Below are 23543 nucleotides of genomic sequence, written 5' to 3'. Positions count from 1 at the left end.
CTTTGTTTATCTGTCCCTAAAATGAAAGAAGCAAGTTGATGTAATGGGCCGGCCCATCAGAAAGTAGAGTTTCAAGAAGTTTCCATTCAGGCCCTGTTTGGTGGTTAGTTCAGAGTGGTCCTGCATCTGTGTCTAAGACTACCCATTATCTGCACAGTGGTGAAGTTAGCCACCTTTAGAAGTTGCACCAGGCCAAGGAAAGCCAGGATTGCAAAATCGTTTGTATCACTGAGTTGTGTGTTGACTTGGTGGTTGGTTGGTTTGTTTTTTCACTTTAGACAATTTTGTGATCATGTCCTTCCCCAAACCTCTAAGACCATCGTCCTGTGCATCATTCTGTTCCCCAAAGCACCTTGCCTAAGTACATTACTCTAAACAGAAATCACAACCTTTCTGACAGATGAGGATTTTCACAACTTAGTTCCTGCCCTGCTCTTAAAGCTCCAACAACAATGACCCACATGTGATCTCTTATCAACTCATGACACCATGTCATCCCCCTGGCAGGAATTCCTTTGCTTGCTTCCCTTCTATTCTGACTAACTTCTGCTGCATCTTCTGTATTCAGCTTAGATATCACTTCCACCAAGAAGCCTTCCCAGAGCTTTTTTTTTTTTTGGTCATTATCTGCATCTGTCTCTTTTAAATTTTTTTAAAAAGGCTTTATAGAGATATAATTTACATACCACACAATTCACCCTTTTAAAGTGTACAATTCAGTGGTTATTCGTGTATTCGCAGATATGTGCAACTGTCACCACATTCAATTTTAGAATATTTCCCTTACCTCAAAAAGAAACCTCATACCCTTTAACTATCACCTTCCTATGCCCTCGACCCCTTCCCAACCCTAAGCAACTGCTAATCTACTTTCTGTTTCTATTGGTTTCCCCATTCTGGACTTTCATCATATATTTCATCATTGTATGGCATCATACAATATGTGGAAATCTGTGACTGGTTTCTCTCACTTAGCATATTTCTTCCAAGTTTTGGCATGTATCAGGACTGCATTCCTTTTTATGGCTGAGTAATATTTCATTGTACATATATTTTGTTTATCCATTTATCAGCTGATGAACGTTTCAGTTATTTCTACCTTTTGGCTACTATAAATAAGGCTGCTATGAACATTCACATACAAGTATTTGTGTGGACATATGTTTTCATTTCTCTTGGGTGTATACCTAGGAATGGACTTGCTGGATTATACGGTAATGCCATGTTTAATTGTTTGAGAAACTGCAAGACTCTTCCACAGCAGCTGTGCCATTTTACATTCCCATCGGCAAAGTATGAGGGTTGCAATTTCTCCGCATACTCACAACACTTGTTATTATCTGTCTTTTCGATTCTAGGCATTCTACTGGGTGCAAAGTGTTATCTCATTGTAGTTTTGTCTCCTTTAGATTTTTTTTCCATGTCTGCTTCCTCAACATTCACACACTGCTCCCCAGTGTGTGATAGACACTCTAATGTTGATTGGAATAGATTGAATATGTTACAAAAGCTGTCGTTTTTGTTGCTGTTTTTCATTTTTTATTTCAGCAAGTGTCCAGCAGGCACCTGTGATGGATGTGCATTCTATTTCCTGTGGGAGAGTGCTGAAGCTTGCCCTCTGTGCACAGAGCATGACTTCCATGAGATTGAGGGAGCCTGCAAGAGAGGATTTCAGGTACAGTTCAAACCCGTGTAAGTGACTGTGTCATTGAAGATATAGCTGGTTAGTCTGGCATCACATAATAGAAACTCAAGTTCAGAAGCATGGCAATGCTTATACTTAGTGTGACACTGGTAGCATTTAAAATCAAGTTTGGTAGCTAAACTCCCATATGCTGGGGTAGCTGAGTTGTACACTGGACTTGAGGACAATGAATATGGCAAGGGAATTACAGGCTGTTGATGTTTACCTGGGTTATAAAGAAATGATGTTATTGAGCCAAAATGTGATTTACATAATGCAGCTATAGGTATAATGAAGATGGAGATGGTATAAATGACTCACCACAGGAAGCCATGTCTAAAATTAACGCATATACACACATATAAAACCAAGATCCTACTCTCATATTTTCTCTGTAATCATTTGTTTGCTTATTTGTTTCTTTAAAAAAGTTGGGATTTTACTCTATTTTTTGTTTCTTTTTTACATTTAATACATCATTAAGATTTTCCTTCTCATTAAATATATTTTTTTTCTTTTTTCTTTTTTTTTTTTTTCCTTTTTGTCTTTTTTTTCGTGACCGGCAACGGATCGCAACCCTCAGTGTCACGCCTGTACCGGACCGGGACCGGCAACGGGATTGCAACTCTCGGCATTGCGCCCGCACCTCGCTCAGCCAGTGAGTGGCCGGTCTGTATGTGGGATCTGATTTTGTCTTTTTTCGTGACCGGCAACGGATCGCAACCCTCAGTGTCACGCCTGTACCGGACCGGGACCGGCAACGGGATTGCAACTCTCGGCATTGCGCCCGCACCTCGCTCAGCCAGTGAGTGGCCGGTCTGTATGTGGGATCTGAACCCTCGGCGGGAGCGCCACCACGCTTCCCAAGCGGTGCACTGTAGCAGTGCGCCACCGGGCCGGCCCGTCATTAAATATTTTTAACACGATTTTTATTTATTGATAAATATTATTTATATATATATTTTTATTTATTAATTCCCCTGTAAGATATGTGAGAAAAAATTTAAAACCCTTTTTAAAAATAAAGAACGCCGAGGGTTCGGATCCCACATACAGACCAGCCGCTCACTGGCTGAGCGAGGGGCGGGAGCAACACCGAGGGTTGCGATCCCGTTGCCGGTCCCGGTCTGGTACGGGCATGACACTGAGGGTTGCGATCCGTTGCCGGTCACGAAAAAAGACAAAAAGGAAAAAAAAACAAACAAACTCTATAATAAACATCTTTGTTGGAAACTTGATTATTTCCTTACAGTTTATTACTAGGAAAATATCCATTTTCACTTTTACCAGTAGTGTTTGAGATAGCCTACTTCATTGCACTTGCTTTGAGTAGTATCATATGCAAAAACCATCAACTTTGTCTGCTTCAAGACTACTTGCCTACCACCTCACCATCTCTAAATTCCATTGAAATGTCAGTAAAGAAGTGCAGGTGAAAATATATCAACACCAGTACTGGGATCTCTAGTGGAGAGTACACCTCAGGGGATCAGAGATTCCTATGGAACTTGTGAAAGCTAGAAGGTAGATGGGATATGACTGATTTTCAGGTCAGCATGGAGTGGGGAACAATTTTTCACTTTATATTGACTGAGCAGTACTTTGCCAGTTCTGTAGATATATCTCATACAGATGGATATGATATTACATTTACACAATACAACAAGTCCTCCACGTGTAGCTGATATAAATGAAAAGATCTACACAACTTTGGATAAAAGTGCCCTTATCAAATTGGATCTCAAAAATCCATACTGGTTTCTAAGTGTATATTAAGCATTTACTTCCAAATGTCATGCAGTAGTAAAGATTTGAAGAGATACTGTGTTATCACTAAGAGGAATATTTTAAAATTTATCATCAAATTTATCTTACCCTGTTCACAAAGTATCCCTATATGCTAGAAGAATAAATTTTCAGCCACAGTGTCAGCCATTTTCTGTTTTCCAGTGATATCTAAGCAAATGAAAGGATAAGGCTTTCTAACTAATAGTTATAGAATTATCAAGAAATTTTACTAGTAGCCTGATATTTTTTCTTTGACAGTATTTGAGGAGCTTATTGAAAAGTTAAGCATTCTGGGTTTAAAAGTATCTTTTGAAAGTTTTAAGATTTTATAAGACTGTCATTAGACTACAAAGCTTGCCGTTTTCATTGAGTGTTGCACATTTGGTAACGTCATATAAACTCTTGCATAGTTTTTTTTTCTTGTTAGAATGCTCTTCATATGAAATCAACATTTGCTGACCAGAGTTTGTTTCTCTCTCTGTTGTAATTATTTACACTTAGAGCTGCAGCTGTTGAATTTGAACATGCCTCAGCATTTCTTAGCTCATATTCTTGTAGAACTGATGTGACCCATTTTAAAAGTAATTTATTTGCATTAAGTTTAGTGAAAATGTTGCAGTTGTCATGTACTAAAAAAAAAAAAAAAAAGTCTAACGTCTTTCCTAAAAAACGTGCTGAAACTTCTTCTCCAAAACTTGATTGACACTTTTCCTCAAAGTGATTAAAATTCTTCTGCACATCACTTTATGACTAACTGTAAAAATATATTTATGTATATAAAACATGAAGTTAAACATTATGCTGTTATCCTTCTGTTAGGGTGTTGATAAAGTGCCCATCATACATCAGAAAATGAGCAAAAAAATTAATGCCCTGGGTCATTTAAAGTCATTTGATATAATCATCATGCAGATTGCTACTGGTCACTGTGTCTGCTCAAGTATATGAGGAACCATGCACTGCACCCTGATTTTCTTTTTTGATGTCTTATTTGATCTATTTTTAAAAAGTGCTGGTTGAGATTCAGTATATTGATTTTTATTCATTAGCTAGTTGTGACTTGCAGTTTGAAAAACATTGACCTGAAAGGATTGAGTCATCTACTTTAGGGGGTTGAGAGTACCTGGTGTGGGTAGTGGTGACTCAGAATAATGCCCTCCTTATTTTGGCATGGGGACAAAGGGTGCAGTCGGTGTGCCTACCCCACACTAGTCACCCGAATCTGCCAGCCATGATGTGCCTATAAGCCTTGGGTCTAGGGTCTGCTCTTCTATTCAGGGGAGAGACTTGGGAAAATGCCCGATGAGTGGGTGAAACCCATTCCAGTTAATTATATTAAGCAACCTAAGCTTTCATTCAAAAACATGATTAAGGGCTGGCTGGTAGCCCAGTTGGTTAGAGCTTGGTGTTGTAACACCAACATCAAGGGTTCGGATCTCCATACTGGCCAGCCACCAACAAAACAAAACAAAACATGATTAAGAAGTCAGGGATCATTAAAAATTTTAGGAAAATAGCCCAAAAGATGTGTCCAGTTGGAGTCATTATTCAACCATCTCAGCATGTAAGGAACTCTTCTGATGTGACAATCTATGTTTTATTTGGTTTTTGCATTTTTATTTCCTTGTTCATTCACTTCTGTATCTTTCTTCTCTTCTGAGTCTTCTATTAAATGAATGCTGAATAATCCTCTCTGCCTACTATGAGTAAAGGGTTAGCAAAACCTTTTCTTCTACATGAGAAATTGATCTTGTAGCAAATCTAGCTTTCAAAATTGAATCTGAATCTCATTTCTCATGTTGTCTGTGGTTTTATTTATTTAAAGGAAACCTTATATGTGTGGAATGAACCTAAATGGTGCATTAAAGGAATTTCTTTGCCAGAGAAAAAGTTGTCCACCTGTGAAACAGTTGACTTTTGGCTAAAAGTGGGAGCAGGTGTAGGAGCTTTCACAGCTGTTTTGCTGGTGGCTCTAACTTGCTACTTCTGGAAAAAGAATCAAAAGTAAGTAACCTCGTTGGAATGATCATATAAGAACATGAGGATAATTTGTTTTGTTGTGATAATTTTAGACTTAATCATTATATAGGATAGAGTCTCTCAGAGACAAGAAATTTCTCCTAGTGAAGGAGTTGTAAGAAAGGCTTTTGAGAAAGCAAGTAGAGGAAATGGTGGTTATTCTGACAATAGAAAGATCATAGAACGTTAGAGATCATTGAATTAGGTCCATCTCTTAAAAAACAAAGAAAACTGGAGGTTCCATGTTACTCAGGTATATGGTAGCAGAGCTGAGATTGGAAGGCAGATTTTCTGTCTGTGTCTGTTTTGACATCATGCTGTCATCTTGCCCATCCCCCCTTTTCTTTTTCAATTTCTTGGGGGCAGATATTTGCAAAGAAACAGACTAACTGCACAGGCAAATAATACATTTATTTATTCCAGGTCTCTAAGAATTGGGAATTGAATATTGAGTCCAACCCCTGAGTATATATATTGTTCTATTACATGATTTTAATCTTTTATTAAAATAATTTGTATCTCAGTAAGGCTATGGAAGTTCTATATGGTAATATCTGGGGACAACTGGAATATCTGGGGTGGGAAGTGGAATGGTGATTTAGATAGTAAAGACCAAATCACTTGCCTGTTTGATATTTTCATCCCTATGAACTAAACATTGGAAAACTTAATAGAGAATTGACTTCCAAATATTCATAAATTAAGAAAATATATTCAGAACTCAAAGTTTTTCTTTGTTTTCCACAAGTTCTTCAAAATTGGACAGTTTAGTCAAGGTAAAGTAAGTGGTAGGATTAACTATATTGGGCCGATTCTCTGACATCCTGGGAAATATTTGTATGTAGATGGTAGATAAATGTGAGCACACCTTGCTATGGCTATAGGTGAGAGAAATTTGTTGGTGGAGCAATTGTGCTACAAGACAATTTAATGAGCTGGCATATGGCCACCTAAAATAAGTATTAACATATAAAAATAAACAGCCACTTTGTTATTTACTTATTTTATTTATCACTCCTCAGACTGGAGTACAAATATTCCAAATTAGTAATGACGACTAACTCAAAAGAGTGTGAACTCCCAGCTGCAGACAGTTGTGCTATCATGGAAGGAGAAGAAAATGAAGAGGAACTTGTATATTCCAATAAACAGTCACTACTGGGAAAACTCAAATCCCTGGCAACAAAGGTGAGAACAGAATTTTAACCTGTTATTACCAGGCATTTATAAATTAGGGACCGTATTGACCTAATAGTATCATTCATGCTCTGTCATTCATCGTGGTTATATCTTACTGGGTATTTATCCAGCAGAAATACTCTTAGGAGGTCCGTGATGTAAATGCAAAAATATTCAGTGCAGCATTGTTTTTGCTGATTAACAAAGTGGAAAAAGCCACCGTAAACACCATCAATAAGGAGTTAGATGAGAAATTTTAATACATCAAAGTAATGGAATACTGTGCAACTCTGCAGCTGTTAAAGATGGAGATGTGTTTGTGTACTGGTAAGTCAATAGGTTCAAGATAAAGTAAAAACAAGTAGACTATCATATTTCTATTAAATATACATTTGTGTTACCATTTTCATAGCAAACTTAACAATAACTGCTTTTTGGGAACAATGAACTAATGAGTGATTAGTCTTTGAAGTAATATATTTTTGTAATATTTGCATTTTCACAAAGATAATGTATTATTTCATAACTAAAAAAACCAAAAAATTTAGATTAGTAAAAGATCTCATATTCATCCATACTTTTCTTTTTTTGTTTTTATTTTATACCAAGATTGTTTCACATAGAGAAAGCAAGAGTTATAAGAGCTATCGAGGTATTTAAGGTACCATATCAGATGCCACCACATCTGTCAGCTTTGGGATGAGTACTGTGTCCAAACATAACATGAAACCTTAAATGTTGTTTGAAAAAATGTTTTACATTGATTTAAAATATGGGAAGTTACCAGCTTTAACCCACTCAAGATTAAAAATAGAATGAAACAGAAGAAAGAAAGTATCTTTCAAACAATTTATAGCAGAATGGACAAGTGGCAAAATATTACATTTATGGAATATTTAGTAACTACTTCCTTTTACTCTTTATATATCTATGTATGGGGATTATTTAAGAATAAAATAAACAGACCATCTTCCCCTTCTACTAATGGTTATTTAATTTTTTTCTTTAATTAATATTGGAGTGCAGGGAGGATACTATTGTTATGGAATAATAAATATATAATGAGTGTCAACAACTGAGATTTTTACCTTACCTGAAAGCTAACAAGTGAGTCTGCCACAGTTGTATGGACACTTTAGAAGACATAAGACTCCTGGTCAGAGACAAAGGACAGTTTAGTACGCACAGAGAAGTACTAGCCAGAGTGATAGCATTCGTACCAGTTCCCAAAGCCCCAGTTCCCACAGGACTATGTGCAGAAGAAATGATAACACTTTATTGTATTACAGGAAAGGAGCTCTAAGCTTTGGGAACCTAAATTTTCAGATGGGCAGTAAGCATGCCCATCCTTTGCTCCAAAGGGAGCTATTATCTTTATTGTACTGTACATGTAGCATAGCTTTCTGTTGAGCCAGAGGGAGGCACTATTTCCCAGACTGTAAGCAATCTGCCCTTTACTCTGGAAAGAGACAATATCATCTTCCAAGGCTTGCAAATATTCTTGAAAAGATAGCCTAGGACAAAGGGAAATCAGTGTCTCACTCATAAGATGTGCAGAAATGCAAGAGAACCATGGAGAATTGTCTTCCGACAGTATCCAAACTTTGTTTCTATGCCATCTTGGCTTAGACACCAAGCAGCGAGATGAGGCCAACTTGCATTATTAACCTCAATCATACCCTCAGGGTCCCAGACCCAACTAGCTGAACAGATGCCATAAACCATTAGGTCTACCTTAGAAAACTAGATGACTTTCTCCTTAAATCTCTGTGTTGACTTGACCTTTCTGCGCAGCCTGAGATGTTTCCATTGGCGCCCAGATGTTCTTCTATAAGATTCAGGTAGAAAAGGGACAAGGGAATTTTCAAAAACTAACAGAGATCTAATTAATATATCTCCCACTTTTGTCTACATGGAACATGGTAGGGGACTTGGTGAGCAGTGTACTCAACCAAGAGGTTATTATCCTTTTGATCTAGGATCATACAAGACAGTTCAAGTACACTAATCTAGTACATTGTATCTAGGATATTTTAGTGATTGCACAGACTTTGTCTTGGCCCTCCTGGAAGAAGTATAGGGTAATTATATTGTCCATAAGAATGTATGGACAGTGAGTTAATGTTGACCTGAATGCTTTCAACGGCTGAGGTGGTATCATTGATTACTTCAGCTAAAGTCAGAAACAAATTTATGCCACCTTTTCTAATTGAATAACTGTCCATAGGAGGAATGTGACTAATAAGTCAGTCATTCACTCATTTTGGAAGGGTCCTTGCATTTCTCCAAGGAGGGCTACATGACCTATGGGGATGTTTCCATAAATATTTGAAGATCTCTTAAAGGTGCAAGCCACCATATTTTCTGGAGGGAAGCAACTTAATGCCTGACTCCTACACAAGAAGTATAGTCCTGGAGGTACACATGGTGCCTCTGGAAAGAAAGTATTATTTACAATTGTTGGGGACACCAAGTGGGACCTGCATCAGTCAGGTGACACAGATTGGCGGTGCCTGCAAGTGGCCTCTGTGCTGGCTAGTAAATCTTAGGCTTTCCAGTTCACCTCAAATATTTGTGTCTGTTCTTTGCCTTTGGGGAGACTGCAGTCAGTTCAATGTTTACTGTTCGTCCACACTGCAGACTGGGTGGTATTTGTCCACTGCATGGAATGACTGAATGATGACTATGGGAATGGAGATGTTGATTGACATTATTCTGTGGCAGGAGCTGGGACCATCCCCTACTGTATCTGATAGGTTTCTTAGTAAGTTTAAGGGGAGTGCCAATCAAATTGTGATTAGAGCATGTGGTGGGTATGGCAGACCTAGGAGTCATTTAAATTAAAGGCACTTGCAATAGTTTGGGAGAGCCATACCATGGCATTTTTATTTGTACAAAGGTGACAGGGTGGCTCTGGAAAAGAAATCATTAATATTTCTCCTTCCTTCATACCTCTCAGGGTGTAGGGTATTTCTTTCCCAGTTGCCCCATTGTTAGACTGCACTGTGGTCTCCCTCCACTGCCACAAAATCAGTTTGTCCCATTTTGGTAGCTACTTTGCCTTATTTCTACTTATCCCCTCTTGGTGACTAGATCTATCCTCCAAAACATTCAGGTGCAGAAGGGATAAGGGCATTTTAAAAAACTTATGGAGACCCAGTATTTACTCTTCCCTTGCCCATGTGGGCCATAGTGGTGGGACTTGGTGAGCAGTGTACTCAAATGGCCATTGTCCTTTTTGAGGCAATCCAGAAGGACATGACAATTCAACAAGACAACAATACTGGTGGTTAAACCAGAATTATGTTTGAACCTCCTAGACCTGACTCTTGCTTTATAACACTAGATTCTGGCTCTATAACACTACAGGTTATACCCAGGCAGACTGGGGTTTGCTATTGGAGTAAGTAAGGGCACCTCACTCCCAGGAATGGTCAGGCAGAATCCCAGGTTTTCAGATGTTTATATAACCTTTTGTAGAATGTGTGTGTGTCTATATTTTTTCCCTCTTCATTACCCATGAAGCAGCCAAGAGGAAATGATCCCTTTCCATGGATAGCCATATTTAGTGATCAAACTGCCTTTCTAAGATGTGTGGAACAGGAGGAGGTGAGGGAAATAGACAGAAATCTTTTGGAGTCAGTTTCTAAGAAGGCCATTTCAATGCTTATTGACATGATATACCTTTTGTTGGAAGGAAGTGTGGAAGGTCCATTGAATGGACCTCTACTCTCAGATGATTTCTGGGTAGGTTTTGTGATTAGAAAGTACACTATTGTCAAACTGCAAGTGGTCTGTAAAGCCACAAACCTTATCCAGATTTTTTTCAAGGGCCACAATGGTGTGGCTAGAGTTATACGACCAGACTAGAAGAGCAACACCAAAACCTGAACAGGTGTCAGCAGTGGTGAGGCACGACCACTAGCCCAAAGAAGTGGTCAAAGGTATGATGTAATCAATATGCCAGGGAAAAATTGGTCAACTTTTGGCATGAGTCCCAAATCTGGCATGCTGTGGTAACCTCTTTAGCAGAGAAATAGAGTTCTTTATGTTGTGCCCAGAGTAGAGCAAACACATTGTTATGTTGGGCCGGATGATGGATCCATCCATGCAGAATTTGCAAAAAGTTTGGTGCCTACACGTAGTGCAGTCTCTGTAAGCAGCTTGATTCTATTTGATTCATCTTTTCGTAGGATGGGTCCCTATCGTGGGCATCTACATGAGTGACACAGATGATATGATCAGGAGCTGAGATTTATTTCCAGAGCTGTGGCTCCGAAGAGGGGTGATTTAAATATGACAGTCTGCAGTTTTCCAAGTGGCAAACAAAATAGCTGGGCCATTGGTAATAAATAGCTCAAGAGTTAGAAAAATGTAACAAGGCTTACCAAGAAAAGCATTGTTCATATCTGTGAGAATGCCTTTGAGTTCTGTCCAGTGAGCTGGGCAATCTTACTGGTTTTTAGTAATGTGTGCATGAGGCTGGGATTGAACACCTCTAGCAGCCAGTGGACATCATTGAGTTTCAGTTCAACCAGTCGTCAGTGAACCAGGCCCAGGCATGTAGTAGAACCTTTATGAAGAAAGCCGGAGGCTCTGTTACGGGCCGTGGAGTAGGGGATAAAGTTTCCCTCCAAGGGCATACTGACATGTTTTCCTATGAGACCAAGATGCCACTTGGGCAAGACCAACTGCATTCTCAAATATATGCCATTTAAATATAACAAGTGAGGCTTATTGGGCCCTTCCTATCTGGTTGACATACCATAACTGGAACTATCAAACTATAGAGTTATAAGGTCTACATGGGAATGACATTCAGTTTTGACTAGAACTCAGTAACAAGCTAATAGCTGATTTTCAGAAGGGCTATACCTGGTAGCCATGTCAAGGAAGTGATGAGTCTAAAACTCCAAAGGTTGCCTCTGGGGTGAGGCTGCCTCCTGTTGCCAGAGTTTTCAACTGGCAAAATCACTAATCACAGAGGATTGTAGCACAAAGTTAGTTGTCATTAGGGTTGTGAGGGTAGAGAGTGTGCCTCAGCTTTCTGAAGAGCTTTTAACATAGCCTGTTAGTTTGGGCCCAATTCAAAGGATACTATTTTGTGGGTTAGCTGATATATAAGGAAAAAAGCTGATATATAAAGAAAAACTTCAAAAAGCTTGTGGAAAAATATAGTTAAAAGATAATGCAGGTTTTTTTTTTTTTTTTTTCCTTTTTGTCTTTTTTCGTGACCGGCAACGGATTGCAACCCTCAGTGTCGTGCCCGCACCAGACCGGGACCAGCAACGGGATCGCAACCCTCAGTACCGCTCCCGCACCTCGCTCAGCCAGTGAGCGGCCAGTCCGTATGTGGGATCCGAACCCTCGGCGGGAGCGCCGCCGTGCTTCCCAGGCGGCGCACTGTAGCAGTGCGCCACCGGGCCGGCCCTATAATGCAGGTTTTTCTATGAACTTTTTGAAGTACCCACATAAAAGAGCTAGTAGAATATTCAAGTGAGGCCTACACTGTCTCCAATAGCAAAGAGTTAAGTAAGGTGCTGGCCGTTTTTCCTTGACTGCTGGGTACATTTAGTATCACAAATCTGCCTACATAGTCCCAAGGAACTTTGCTTAGCTAGCAGGTCCCTGAATTTTGTGGAGGTTTATCAGCCACCTCTGCTAGTGGAAGTTTGATAACACAGGCAGTGCTCTTGAGATGAAGGCTTCTGACTTGACTTCAACAAGATGTCGTTTATATAGTGACCTCTTTGGGCATCAGAAGGTAGATGAACTTGTGTGAAATCCTGACTCGCCCATTTGTTGCAAATGGTGGAGGAGTTAGGGACCTCTGGGGTGTTCCAGCCCTTCTCTAGGTGTGTCTGTCCTTGATCAGGGAATCTCCTGTATGAGATGGGGAAGTACATAGGATTCAGATGAAGAAGCAACAAGACAGTATCTTGAATGGGCACACAGAACCCCTCTGCAAGGTCTCGTTACCTTCCCCTCCCTGCTCTAAGCCTTACTCAAACCCCATTATTTACATGCCCCTCTCTTGAGGTTCAGGTAGAATGGTGACTTGCATGCTGCAACCAACACAGTCATGCATGTTTGAGAACGTCTCTCCAAGGTTCCCTAGCACACTCAGATGGGTGTATATGGTCTTCAGTCTCTCTTGGTGATGGGATAAACTTTGGTCCCTCTCCTAGTCATCTCCTTAAAGCAGCTGAAGTCCAGGTAGATGGGGAGAGAGGGAGTAAGAGTACAGAGGGAAGGAAAATCTTTGTCTTTTGTATCTGTTTTTGCGTTCGAGCAGCACATCACTGCACACGATCCAACCAAATTTCCAGTGTTTTTGGTCCACACAAAGTTCTATATTGAATGGCAAGGTTATCATTACTGACATCATCTATTTCAGTTTTGGGGGGCCCTTGACTTAGAGGCCAAAGCAAAATTGCTTTCCACTGAGGCTGCAAGTTTTGTGTTCTTTTGTTGATTTGGATTTGAGTTACATATTGGCCCCCCCTTTTTTAAAAATGAATCCATCTTGAGCCACAATTATTTCTTGCTCTGTTGTCATGACATCTTAGCTAATGTCTAGTTTTAACATTAGTTTTAACATAAAGGATAGAGGAAATTTCCATGATGGAACTGACCATACTAATTTATCTAGATTCCTTTGGGTCAATTTCTCATTGTCCAGTGACCTTCTTCCGCCTTCTAAACCCAATCTGGGGTGATAAGAGCTCAAATAGTAGGGGCCGGCCCGGTGGCGCACTGCTACAGTGCGCCGCTTGGGAAGCGCGGCGGCGCTCCTGCCGAGGGTTCGGATCCCACATGCAGACCGGCCGCATACTGGCTGAGCGAGGTGCGGGGGCAACACCGAGGGTTGCGATCCCGTTGCCGGTCCCGGTCCGGTACAGGCGCGACACTGAGGGTTGCGATCCGTTGCCGGTCATGAAAAAAGACAAAAAAGAGCTCAAATAGTAGTCAAAGCCTCACTAAGTTTTTCTATGTGAATTAGTCTCAGGAAACTCTCCCAGAGGAAGCCAAAGCTCTGTTATGGTAGTCAGGACCCACTTCAAAACCTCTGAGACCTTTTACTGTCATCTTTGAATGGCTCTAAAATTGGCATGATAGATTGCAAGATGTATTGAGCCCTAAAATGGCCCAGCTATTGCCATTCTTCCTTAACAATCAGAGTCCTGCCACATCATCTCCAAAGTGAACCAGCCCAAATTCTAGCAATTCACCAGTTTCTGATCATAAGTGGTCTCCATTCTCTCCCCTTTAGTGCTTGTCAGTACATGTCTCTGTAACCTTTGTTTGAAAGAGGTTAAAACTTTCTTTTACTATCAGGATAAATTTTAGTAGTAGTTATTACCACCAGGCATACCTGAGGCGAATTGCCTGGCTAGCTAGGAAGTCCTCCTGCCCAGAGAAGAGTTAACAACATTCAGGGCACTGTTCAGGCAGCTGGACTGGGAACTCTTTAACCCATTTCCTAGTACTCAGCCTGCACCTACCTCTCCAATTCCTCTTCATTACCAGACAATAAAGTGGAGAACTGTTTATTGCTTTTTTAACCATATGATTTGGTCAACATGTTTGCCTCCAGTTCCCGTGGAGTCTTTGTAATTCTTGTTCCCTCAACTCTTGTTAATCACCGTGTGAATCTCTCATACCTCCTCTTTCAGAAAGCCTTGTCTCTGTCAGTTTCCCAACCTTATCAAGCAAAACAGTAAAGAATTCTGAAGGTTTTGAAATTTCACTGTACTTGTTAGCCAACAAATTGGCCTAACATGTTTCATGGACATGAGTCTCCTGGGTCAGAGACAAAACACAGTTTATTATTCACAGCATTAGCGTTAACCAAAATATCAGTGTTTGCTTGTTCCTCAAGCCCCGCTTTCCACAGAATGAAGAGGACTAGGTAACATCTGCACACACAGTGGATTGCATTATGAAAGAGGAACCCTTAGCTTAGGGAACCTGAATCTTTTGTAATAGGCAGGAAGCATGTCTGCGGTTTGCTCCACAGGGAAGACTCTATCTCTAGCTTTCAGGTCTGTTTCATAGTGAAGGGAGCATTTAGGTGCCAGGAATGATTTTTAAGAGAAAGTGATCCCTAAGCTGAATCTTAATAAGTGGAATTATTCAAGGAGAGGGAGTAGGTTGAAGTATTACATAAACTTTTATTTCTTTATATTACAGTACCTCCTCTGTTGTTATAGCCAGACCATTGAAAACTTGAAAAGTTCTTGAAAACAATCGCAGGGAGCAAGATAGAGGATAGAGTTTTTCTCCCTGAGAAGGATCAGTGTACCACATTTTGATTTAAATAGCAATTTTAGTCAGCATATATATTTTTTACTTTTTAAAATAAAATTTTGAAATATTAAAGTTGAAAGAATTATACGGTGGTCCAGTCATACTTGCACAAGCTACATTTTTCTATATTTTATAATAAAGAGCTCTCCTCTTCATATCTCTATCTTTTTTTTTTTTTGTCTTTTTGTCTTTTTCCGTGTCCGGCAACGGATCGCAACCCTCAGTGTTGCCCCCGCACCGGACCGGGGACCGGCAACGGGATTGCAACCCTCGGGGTTGCTCCCGCGCCTTGCTCAGCCAGTGAGCGGGAACCGGTCGGCATGTGGGATCCGAACCCTCAGGTGGGAGCGCCGCCGCGCTTCCCAAGCGGCGCACTATCCATTGCGCCACCGGGCTGGCCCCATATCTCTATCTTTTTATAAATCCATCTTTTTTTTTTTTTTATCTTTCAAAGGAAGTTGTAGACTTCAGTACACTTCACCTCTAAACACTTCAGGGTACATATCATTCATGGGAATTCAATACTTTAAGGTTTTTTAAAGGTGAAATGCACACATCACAAGTATACAATTGGATAAATTTTGAGAAATTTGTATACCTGTATAATCCCAAATCCTATTAAGATATAGAACACTAGCATCATCTCTGGAAGTAACCTCATGTTCTTTGCATATAGTTAATCCCTCATGTCCTAAAGTAAAACACAGATTAGTTTTGTCTGTTTTACAACTTCATGTAATTGTAATCACGTATAGTAATCAGTGTAAGTTTTCTTTCACTCAGAAACATGTTTTTGGGATTTATCCACCTGTTGTGGTAATCAATAGTAGATTTCTTTTTATTCAGGAGTTGTATTCTATTGTATGGACATACCAAAATTTGTTTATTCATTCTCCCGTTGATGGATACCTATGCAATTTCCAGTGTTTGACTGTAAATATCATTGTATAGTCTTATTGTGTGTTCCATTTTTTTAAAGTTTGTTATGCATAATTTTACAGAGCATAAACGTTTATAAGTTTCTTGACTGCTGTGTCATGTAGGGTTTGCTTTATCTTATATATCTCCATTCATGTTCTAAAGGCCATACCTTATTTGGTATTTCCCTAGCACTGCACTGTGTTTATGGGGTTTTATTTATGGATCTCAACATTAGAAACAAATCTTCAGGGCTGGCCTGTGGCTCACTCGGGAGAGTGTGGTGCTGATAACACCAAGGCCACGGGTTCAGATCCTATATAGGGGATGGCCGGTTAGCTCACTGGCTGAGCGTGGTGCTGACAACACCAAGCCAAGGGTTGAGATCCCCTTACCGGTCATCTTTTTTAAAAAAAAACAAAAAAAACCCAAATCTTCAATTGATTTTTTAAAATTTGTTTCTTTTATTTGTTTATTCCAAAGTCACTTATATGATATGCTTTGCTAGATTTTGAAGATACATCAAATTAGACACAATTTATTTTGGGGGAGGACACACACACACGTGCGATCATCACACAGTATGGCAAGGACAAGAGTAGGGCCTCTTGGAGCACAGAGGAGAGGCAGTACAGCAGGGTAGGTAGTGACAAGGTAAGGAGAAGCTTCTGGGAGAAGTTGGCTTTTGAGTAGATTCTTGAACTTAGAGCTCAGAATGATCTCCCTGTGTGGCATCATTTTTTAATGCATGAGTAAACTGAGACCTAGAGAGTTTCACTTATTTGTCTAAGGCGGCTTAGGTAGGGATAAGAAGCCACATCTCCTAAGTTCCAATCTAATATTTTTCCTTCTCCAATGTGGTGTTTCAGTCCAGTTTTATAACCATTAATTGACAACTTCCCATGTGCTAGGCCTTATGTTGTGTGTTGGGAATTAAAAAATGAATGAAATACAGTTCCTGTCATCAGGAAGTCCCAATTAGTGGTACTACTTACATTACTAACTGTACATATACACACACAAATACCTGTACATATGTGTATATCCCACCATATTAGCACTAGGAGCAAAATTACATGTGAACCTGTAGGACATGGAGACTAAAGCCCTATGATCCCAACATGATTTTATAAAGGGTTTTCAGTGTTTTATTTTAAACTTGTTGAATCAAATCTTCTCAAGGAAAGGTCACAAAAATCTCAGATTTCCTTTATGGGTTATTGCTGATACCCTAAAGTTCTTTCTTTTAGCATGCTGTGAGCTCCTTGAGGGAAGACGTTCTTTTGTACTCATTTTTGTATTCCTAAGGTTTAGTCCTGTTCCTGCTACACAGTGGGTGTTTAATAAATATTTGAATTATCAGTGATTATTCTAAAAAATTTTTAAGGCTGATAAACATGAAACCTCAGGAAGGTTCTTGCAGAGCCAGTCAGCTAGAGCGCTGAGGGCATCTACATCTGTGCTCCCAGAGGCTTGTCATCTCAGCAAAAGGCAGAGGAAAAGTGGTATCTTGGAGTTTATGCTGTGATTTTTTTTCTGTAATTCTGTCCCTGTAGCCCTAAAGCTCTTGGACTTCTTTGCTTAAATGAAGACAAACACAGAAGCGAACTTATCCTTTCTGACAGCTCTCAGTATGTACTTTCCGTTATTTTCTCATTTCACTCTTCTTTAGACCTACATCCATTTGTATCTAGGACTAGTTGGCCTCCTATTTCCTTTATTTATTTTTATTTTATTTTATTAAAAAAGTAATCCTAGTTCTCTTCACCTTTATTCTCTTTAATAGCATAGTTCCCCTGCCGCATTTCAGCAGCCTTCAGAAAGCTGTCTCTAAATTAAAACAATTAAAAGGTTGGGAGAAATCCCATCTCCTATTTCTCTTTTTCCCCACTGAAGAAGAATTTATTTTAACAGGCTACATTTTGAATGTATTAAATGACATATACCAGCAATGATGTATTTGATTTAAAATTCTGATCTGCTATCTAAGATGAATCATTTAATATCTTTAGTAGGCATGTACCCCAAAGATTTTTCTAAAACACATCAGTGAACCCAAATGGTCTTATATCTTATTGGTGTTCTCCTTACTTCGAGTGTCCTTTTTCTTAGTATTCAGCCTGTGTTATCTTGAGAAGATTTAGTTTCTGTCAGTTCTATATTCCCCACAATTAGCATGGCGAGATCATTGGTTTCAGCACACAGGTCAGGTATGCCCTTAGGAAGGGTCTCAGAAGTTTCTTCAAAAGAATCACAGCTACATCTTTTGGTATCTATTGCAATCATGTGTTTGCTTCTATTTTTGATTTGTCTGTCTTATCTCTTGGACATCAAAAGCACCCTTAAGGGTAGACATGCTATCTGTTTTATATCTGCCATGTTAATTTAAATGTAAAGTCCTAATCGCAAGTGTCAGGTATATAGATTAAAATGATTTCTGGAATTTTCCTTCTGGATATGTAAGATCCTAAAATCCTATTGGAATTTCAGTGAGTTGATTTTGTTTTTAATATTTTGTTTTAGGAAAAAGAAGACCATTTTGAGTCTGTTCAACTGAAATCCTCAAGATCTCCAAATATATGAAGAAACAGTCCTGTAGCCTTTGAACTAATGGACAAAGATACCTGCTCTCTATTTTTACAGGACCCCTATTTTAGGGCCTGTCCTCATCCCTGTCACATTGGTGATCTCACAGAGGAGGGCCATGCTGCTGAAAAGGGAAGGAGGTTGAGATGTTTGATTGCCTTATTACATGGTCAAGTATCTTGCCAAAAGAGGAAAGCAAATGATTTGGGTCTCAACTGAAGATAAAGCTCAACTCAGGAAGAGATTAATCTGTATATACACATGATTGAAAACCAAGTTTAAGCCCACCAGCACACTGCTGATGCATGCCATATAACTAATGGGTAACTTTGATTCTTTATAATGTCTACATAAAAAGTGTGCTTTGGAGGGCAGATGTCAGCATATGCATTGTGATCCCATTTTTTTTTTTTTAAAATATTTTGGGGAAGATCTGAAAATTTTTTTAAGGTATAGTTATTTTTCCCATTATTTATTTTTCCTGGCAGAACTTACAACATCTTTTCTATTAAAAATGGTAAGCAATGAAAGACAATAAATTTTTCTTTTTTTCCATAGGGTATCTTCTTTGATTTTAGAAGGTCAAGTAATCAGTGATATTTTAGGAAGAGTTAGCATGTGCTTGGGTTATCTAAACTTATATGCCTTTGAAATTCCATCCCTGTTGGAGCTAGTAAGAAGGGCTTCACTGAAAGTTTGGAGGAATCATTAAAAAAAAAAAAAAAAAGCAAGGATAAGCCTTCACTTTATATTAATACAAACAAACTGGTACTATCATAGAACCTAAATGGCTTAAACAGTTTATGTCATGCTTGAAGGATAATTTAAAGTGGGAAAGTTTATCAAACTGCTTGCAAAATCATGAAGTAGAAAGTGGGATGGCTTCTGTGTAAGTACAGATAACTGTACAAAGAAAGGTACTGGGGTAATTTCATGAACTCCAAAACATTCACCCCATGTCCCCATGTCAGGCATCAGAGGTTATATTATTATTTTCCTGATACAAGTCTTTAAGGATTATGACTTTCTTGGAATATTTTTTTTACACCAATAAGGCAAGAATTCACTTTTGGAAAATTTCATATAATTGTATTCATAATAAGAATGTGGTTGTAGCATAAGCAGTTATGAAACATGTGTTATTCTTATTTAAAAGTGATACAGATAATTGTTATATTTCCTGTGATGGGTTACTGATATTAGCACCACTTGGATATTATTTGTTGAAAGATGTTTGAATGAAGTTGGATTTGACCAATTTTGTGTAAACTTTGTTTTAAAACAGGGAGTTTCCTGGCCATTGGTGATCTAAGGTGCTCTGGTTTGTTTCCAATAAACAGTAATCTTTATAGATCTCCATTCAGATTTTTAAAAGACTCATGAATGGCTGACAGAGGCAGGGCATATGAGTAGGGTTTGTTGGATGTTTTGCCCCAAGCATTTCAGTGAAGTATGACTTGTAATTTTGGATTCTGCAGGCAGTGTCTTAGTTTTTGTGGAAAATGGGAGAAAAATGAATACATAATTGCGTTTGTTTGGCTGGTGGGTAAAACACTGGACCATTTTTTTATTGAATGAATGTTTGTTTTGTGTACATCTCCACTGTTGCCATTATTTTATTGATTGTTGTGGGATTTAAGGGATGGTGTCACTTAGCATAAATCTTTTTTTGCATCTAATTTCTTGAATCTTTTTATAAAGAAGAAATTATTTTGGCATTGCTCATTTTTACCCCACTGCCAGAGTGCTGACGAGACTTTTCCCATCTTGATCAAAATTTGAACAGAAGAATGAAAATACATTTGAAATTCACCCTTTCAGAGGAACCCTGGCAGAGTTGTGTAGACTGGACAGTTAGTTTCCGCAGAGTCACCTGTCACCTATCCCTTCATCTTCGGCTGTGTTCAACATGTATCTTCCAAGCCATAGAGATAATTGGGACTTGCTCCCAGGTAGCTTCTTTTTTCTGCTGTCACTGGACTAAAATCTCTGACATGTCAAAAATGCCTTAAATTTTAATGAACTCTCTGAAAATGTAGTTGATATTGAAGAATTTATTTTATTTCTAATTTTAGATATTAAATAGATTTTGTTAGCTCAGTCACATCTTTGGAAAGGAGCTGCCTTTTCCCTTGGATTTCAGTGGTTTGTCATTTATTCCAAGCACTGAAGAAGTATGACAGAAAGTATATTATGAGGAAAATATTCAGACCAGTCCTGGCTATAATTTCACTAGTTTTATGTCTGGCCTTTGCAAAGCTCAGTGAAATATTGAAAGTCATAAACAAATTAATCATGTGTATGTGACTTTTAATTGACATTTGTTGTTCCTTTTAGCCCCCAAAAGTGGTATGAGAAGAGGTTGTTATTTTTCTCAAAGGCACAGTTTTGAAGCCTTAAATACTTCATTAAGTCAACTGTCGCCTATAACATCTCTCAGCACTCTGTCAAAACATATTTAAATCAGTTTTCCATTGGATGAGAACATGTCTTCTTGTGGATAAATTATGTCATTTGACAGTGTTAAGCAATTTGATATGTGTTCACTTGATTAAAAATACTGAATTTTATTATTGATTATTGACTTTCCCCCTCTTCAGTTATTAGTAATCAAATCCTTTCTAGGATTAAAAATATTTCTTAGTATTTTTGTGTAGACTTTTGTCATTATTTTATCCCCCCAACCTCCCCCCTCCCCCACCCCAAAAGGTGGTTTAAATTGGTTATGTGGAAGAATTACTTGGGTCTGGTCATTTATCATCTGGGGTCTCCGGGTCCCAAGGTGGTGGGTGATGATTGACAGGTAGATCATTTCTCTTTTCCTCATGAAAGTAAATTTCCTGGGGGTTGGGTGGGAAGATGACTCCACAGGTCAAGTTTAAAGTCAGCATATTGCTCACATTTATCTTTTTATACTAATGACATGTAGAGTAAATCTACAGAGGACCCAAAGTTCCCTCACATCTATTTTATAGTAATCATGAATATCATCCCAGGTTTATAGGCCCAAGTCCTAAATTAAGTTTGCCCTAAAGAAGAGGTCCTAAGCAGAGTAAACTTTAAAAAAAAATCTCAACGCCTGAACTCATTCCTTGGAAACTAAAATGGAGTTCACATTCATAGTAACTGGCTGGAGATTACTCTCTTTTGGATTTTGTTCTTTGGGGCTAACATTTTTAGATGGGTTCAGTTTAGGATCATAAATGGAAGAAGTAAAACTTCAAGATGGTGATGAATAATTGAAAGGAAAATTAATTACTATAAATATTGCAATTGATATTCATTGAAATTGTCTAGATCAGAGGCTGTTGAACTTTTTTTTTGTAAAGGGTCATATAGTACATACAAGAGTACTTCAAAAAGTTTATGGAAAAATTAAATTAAAAGATAGTATGAATCTTTTCATGAACTCTTTGAAGACCCCTCGTATTTTCGGCTTTGCACGACTGTGGTCTCTGTTGCAACTGCTCACCTCTGCCATTGTAGTATGAAAGCAGCCGCGGACGATATGTAACAGGTGGGTGTGGCTGGATTCCAATAAACTTTATGGACACTAAAATTTGAATTTCACTTAAAGTTCATGTGTCATAAAATATGAGGGTACTTCAAAATGTTCATGGAAAAATAGAGTTAAAAGATAATACAAATCTTTCATGAATTTTTTCAAGTACCCTCATACTCTTTTGATATTTTTCCAATTATTTAAAAATGTAGAAGCATTTTAACTCACAGGCCTTATAAAAACAGGTGTAGGCTAGGATTTGGTCTGTGGGCTATGGTTTGCTGACCCTTGGCTTAGATTACTGCAACCCACCACAAACAAAACTGTTCAGAAGAATCTGGTTTTCACACAGGTTCTTTGTTCTTTAGGAGCTTAGCACCTTAAGTTTGTCAGGACTCTAGAGATGTTCAAGAAGAAAATAACCCATCACCTGCTCTTGATAATTTAATCATCTACTTGAAGACAGAGCCAGATACTCTCCTGACTTGTAGTTCTGGTACTCCATTATGGATATTGATTGGCGAATGATAAAACCAAAGCAAGTGAATTGGCTCAACATAAATTAGAAAGATTGCTTTAAAAGCCTTCTCTCTTTGGGGTTTACATAACATTTATTGCTAAGGTAACTGGATTTGGAGATAATATTCAATCTTATATACAAATCCATTTAAAGTAATCATGTGGAAATAGGGAATATTGATGCATAAAAATAGATTCAGCATAAATTCTTGAGACCTAGCACTGGAGAGGGTCCCCTGGTCTATTTGCATTCATTCAGGCAGGGCATATCTCAATCCACACACATTTACCAAATCCTATTTTAAGACTTATTGAGCTATAAAAGATGTTTAAGATTCCTTCAATGATTGGTGGTTCAAGAAACCGATTTCCAATTTCCTTGAACAAATTGTCCCAGTAAGGATTTTAATTTGCAGGAATTTTCTTCACTTTATTAATGACTCCTGGAAGGAGAGTTCTGTCTAAAATAGCTTGTGAATATCAGTAAATTTGGCTTGGAGGGGGGCAATATTTCCTTTATCTCAGATGACTGTTTTCAGATTACCATTGGTTGCATTTCAAACAAAAGAATTAAACCAGTGGGAATTATGCAAATCTAAACCTCTGTTACAGACCAGTGATAATTGCCTTATTCATGGGTTTCTCCTTTGTCCTTAGAGCTGTGTTTATAATTCATACTGTTGTTCCATCTCCTGGCATCTCACTTTTCTTGGCTTCTCCATGTTCATAGCCCTTTACTGAAGAGCAGGTGAATAAAGCAGGGACTAATGAAGAAAAAGTGTGGAATTGAAGACTGTAAAGATATACTGGCTGAATTTCCTCCTTTATCAGCCTCTCTTAATATGCCCTCTGAGTGGTCTACAAGCCAGCTGGACTCACGGTTTAAAAATGGGGACTGTTTTATTTTACTGTGATAAACCTAAATGTTCAGGAAAACTATTAGTATTTACACTAGAGATGATGATGCGGAGCACTTCACAAGCTGTAAACACTCAGAAAACCAAGGATAATCAGGCAGATAGTTAGGTTCTGATATGT

The 23543-nt window shown here is 38.6% G+C and overlaps 1 protein-coding gene across 1 annotated transcript in view; it reads left to right on the top strand.

The window, feature by feature from the left end:
- Positions 1 to 18948, top strand: part of KIAA1324L (KIAA1324-like ortholog) — a 169909-nt gene extending 150961 nt beyond the window's left edge. Inside the window, exons 19-22 of the mRNA XM_008589304.1 lie at positions 1549 to 1675; positions 5298 to 5476; positions 6514 to 6679; positions 18422 to 18948. Coding sequence (XP_008587526.1) covers positions 1549 to 1675; positions 5298 to 5476; positions 6514 to 6679; positions 18422 to 18481 — 532 coding nt within the window. The 3' untranslated portion in view covers positions 18482 to 18948. The remainder of the gene's footprint in view (positions 1 to 1548; positions 1676 to 5297; positions 5477 to 6513; positions 6680 to 18421) is intronic.
- The last annotated feature ends 4595 nt before the right edge of the window (positions 18949 to 23543 follow it).

This window comes from Galeopterus variegatus, unplaced genomic scaffold (genome assembly GCF_000696425.1).
Source record: "Galeopterus variegatus unplaced genomic scaffold, G_variegatus-3.0.2 Scaffold136, whole genome shotgun sequence".
NCBI classification, from domain to species: Eukaryota; Metazoa; Chordata; class Mammalia; order Dermoptera; family Cynocephalidae; genus Galeopterus; species Galeopterus variegatus.
The sequence above is the reverse complement of the archived record's forward strand: the minus strand, read 5'-3'. Positions and strand labels throughout refer to the sequence as shown.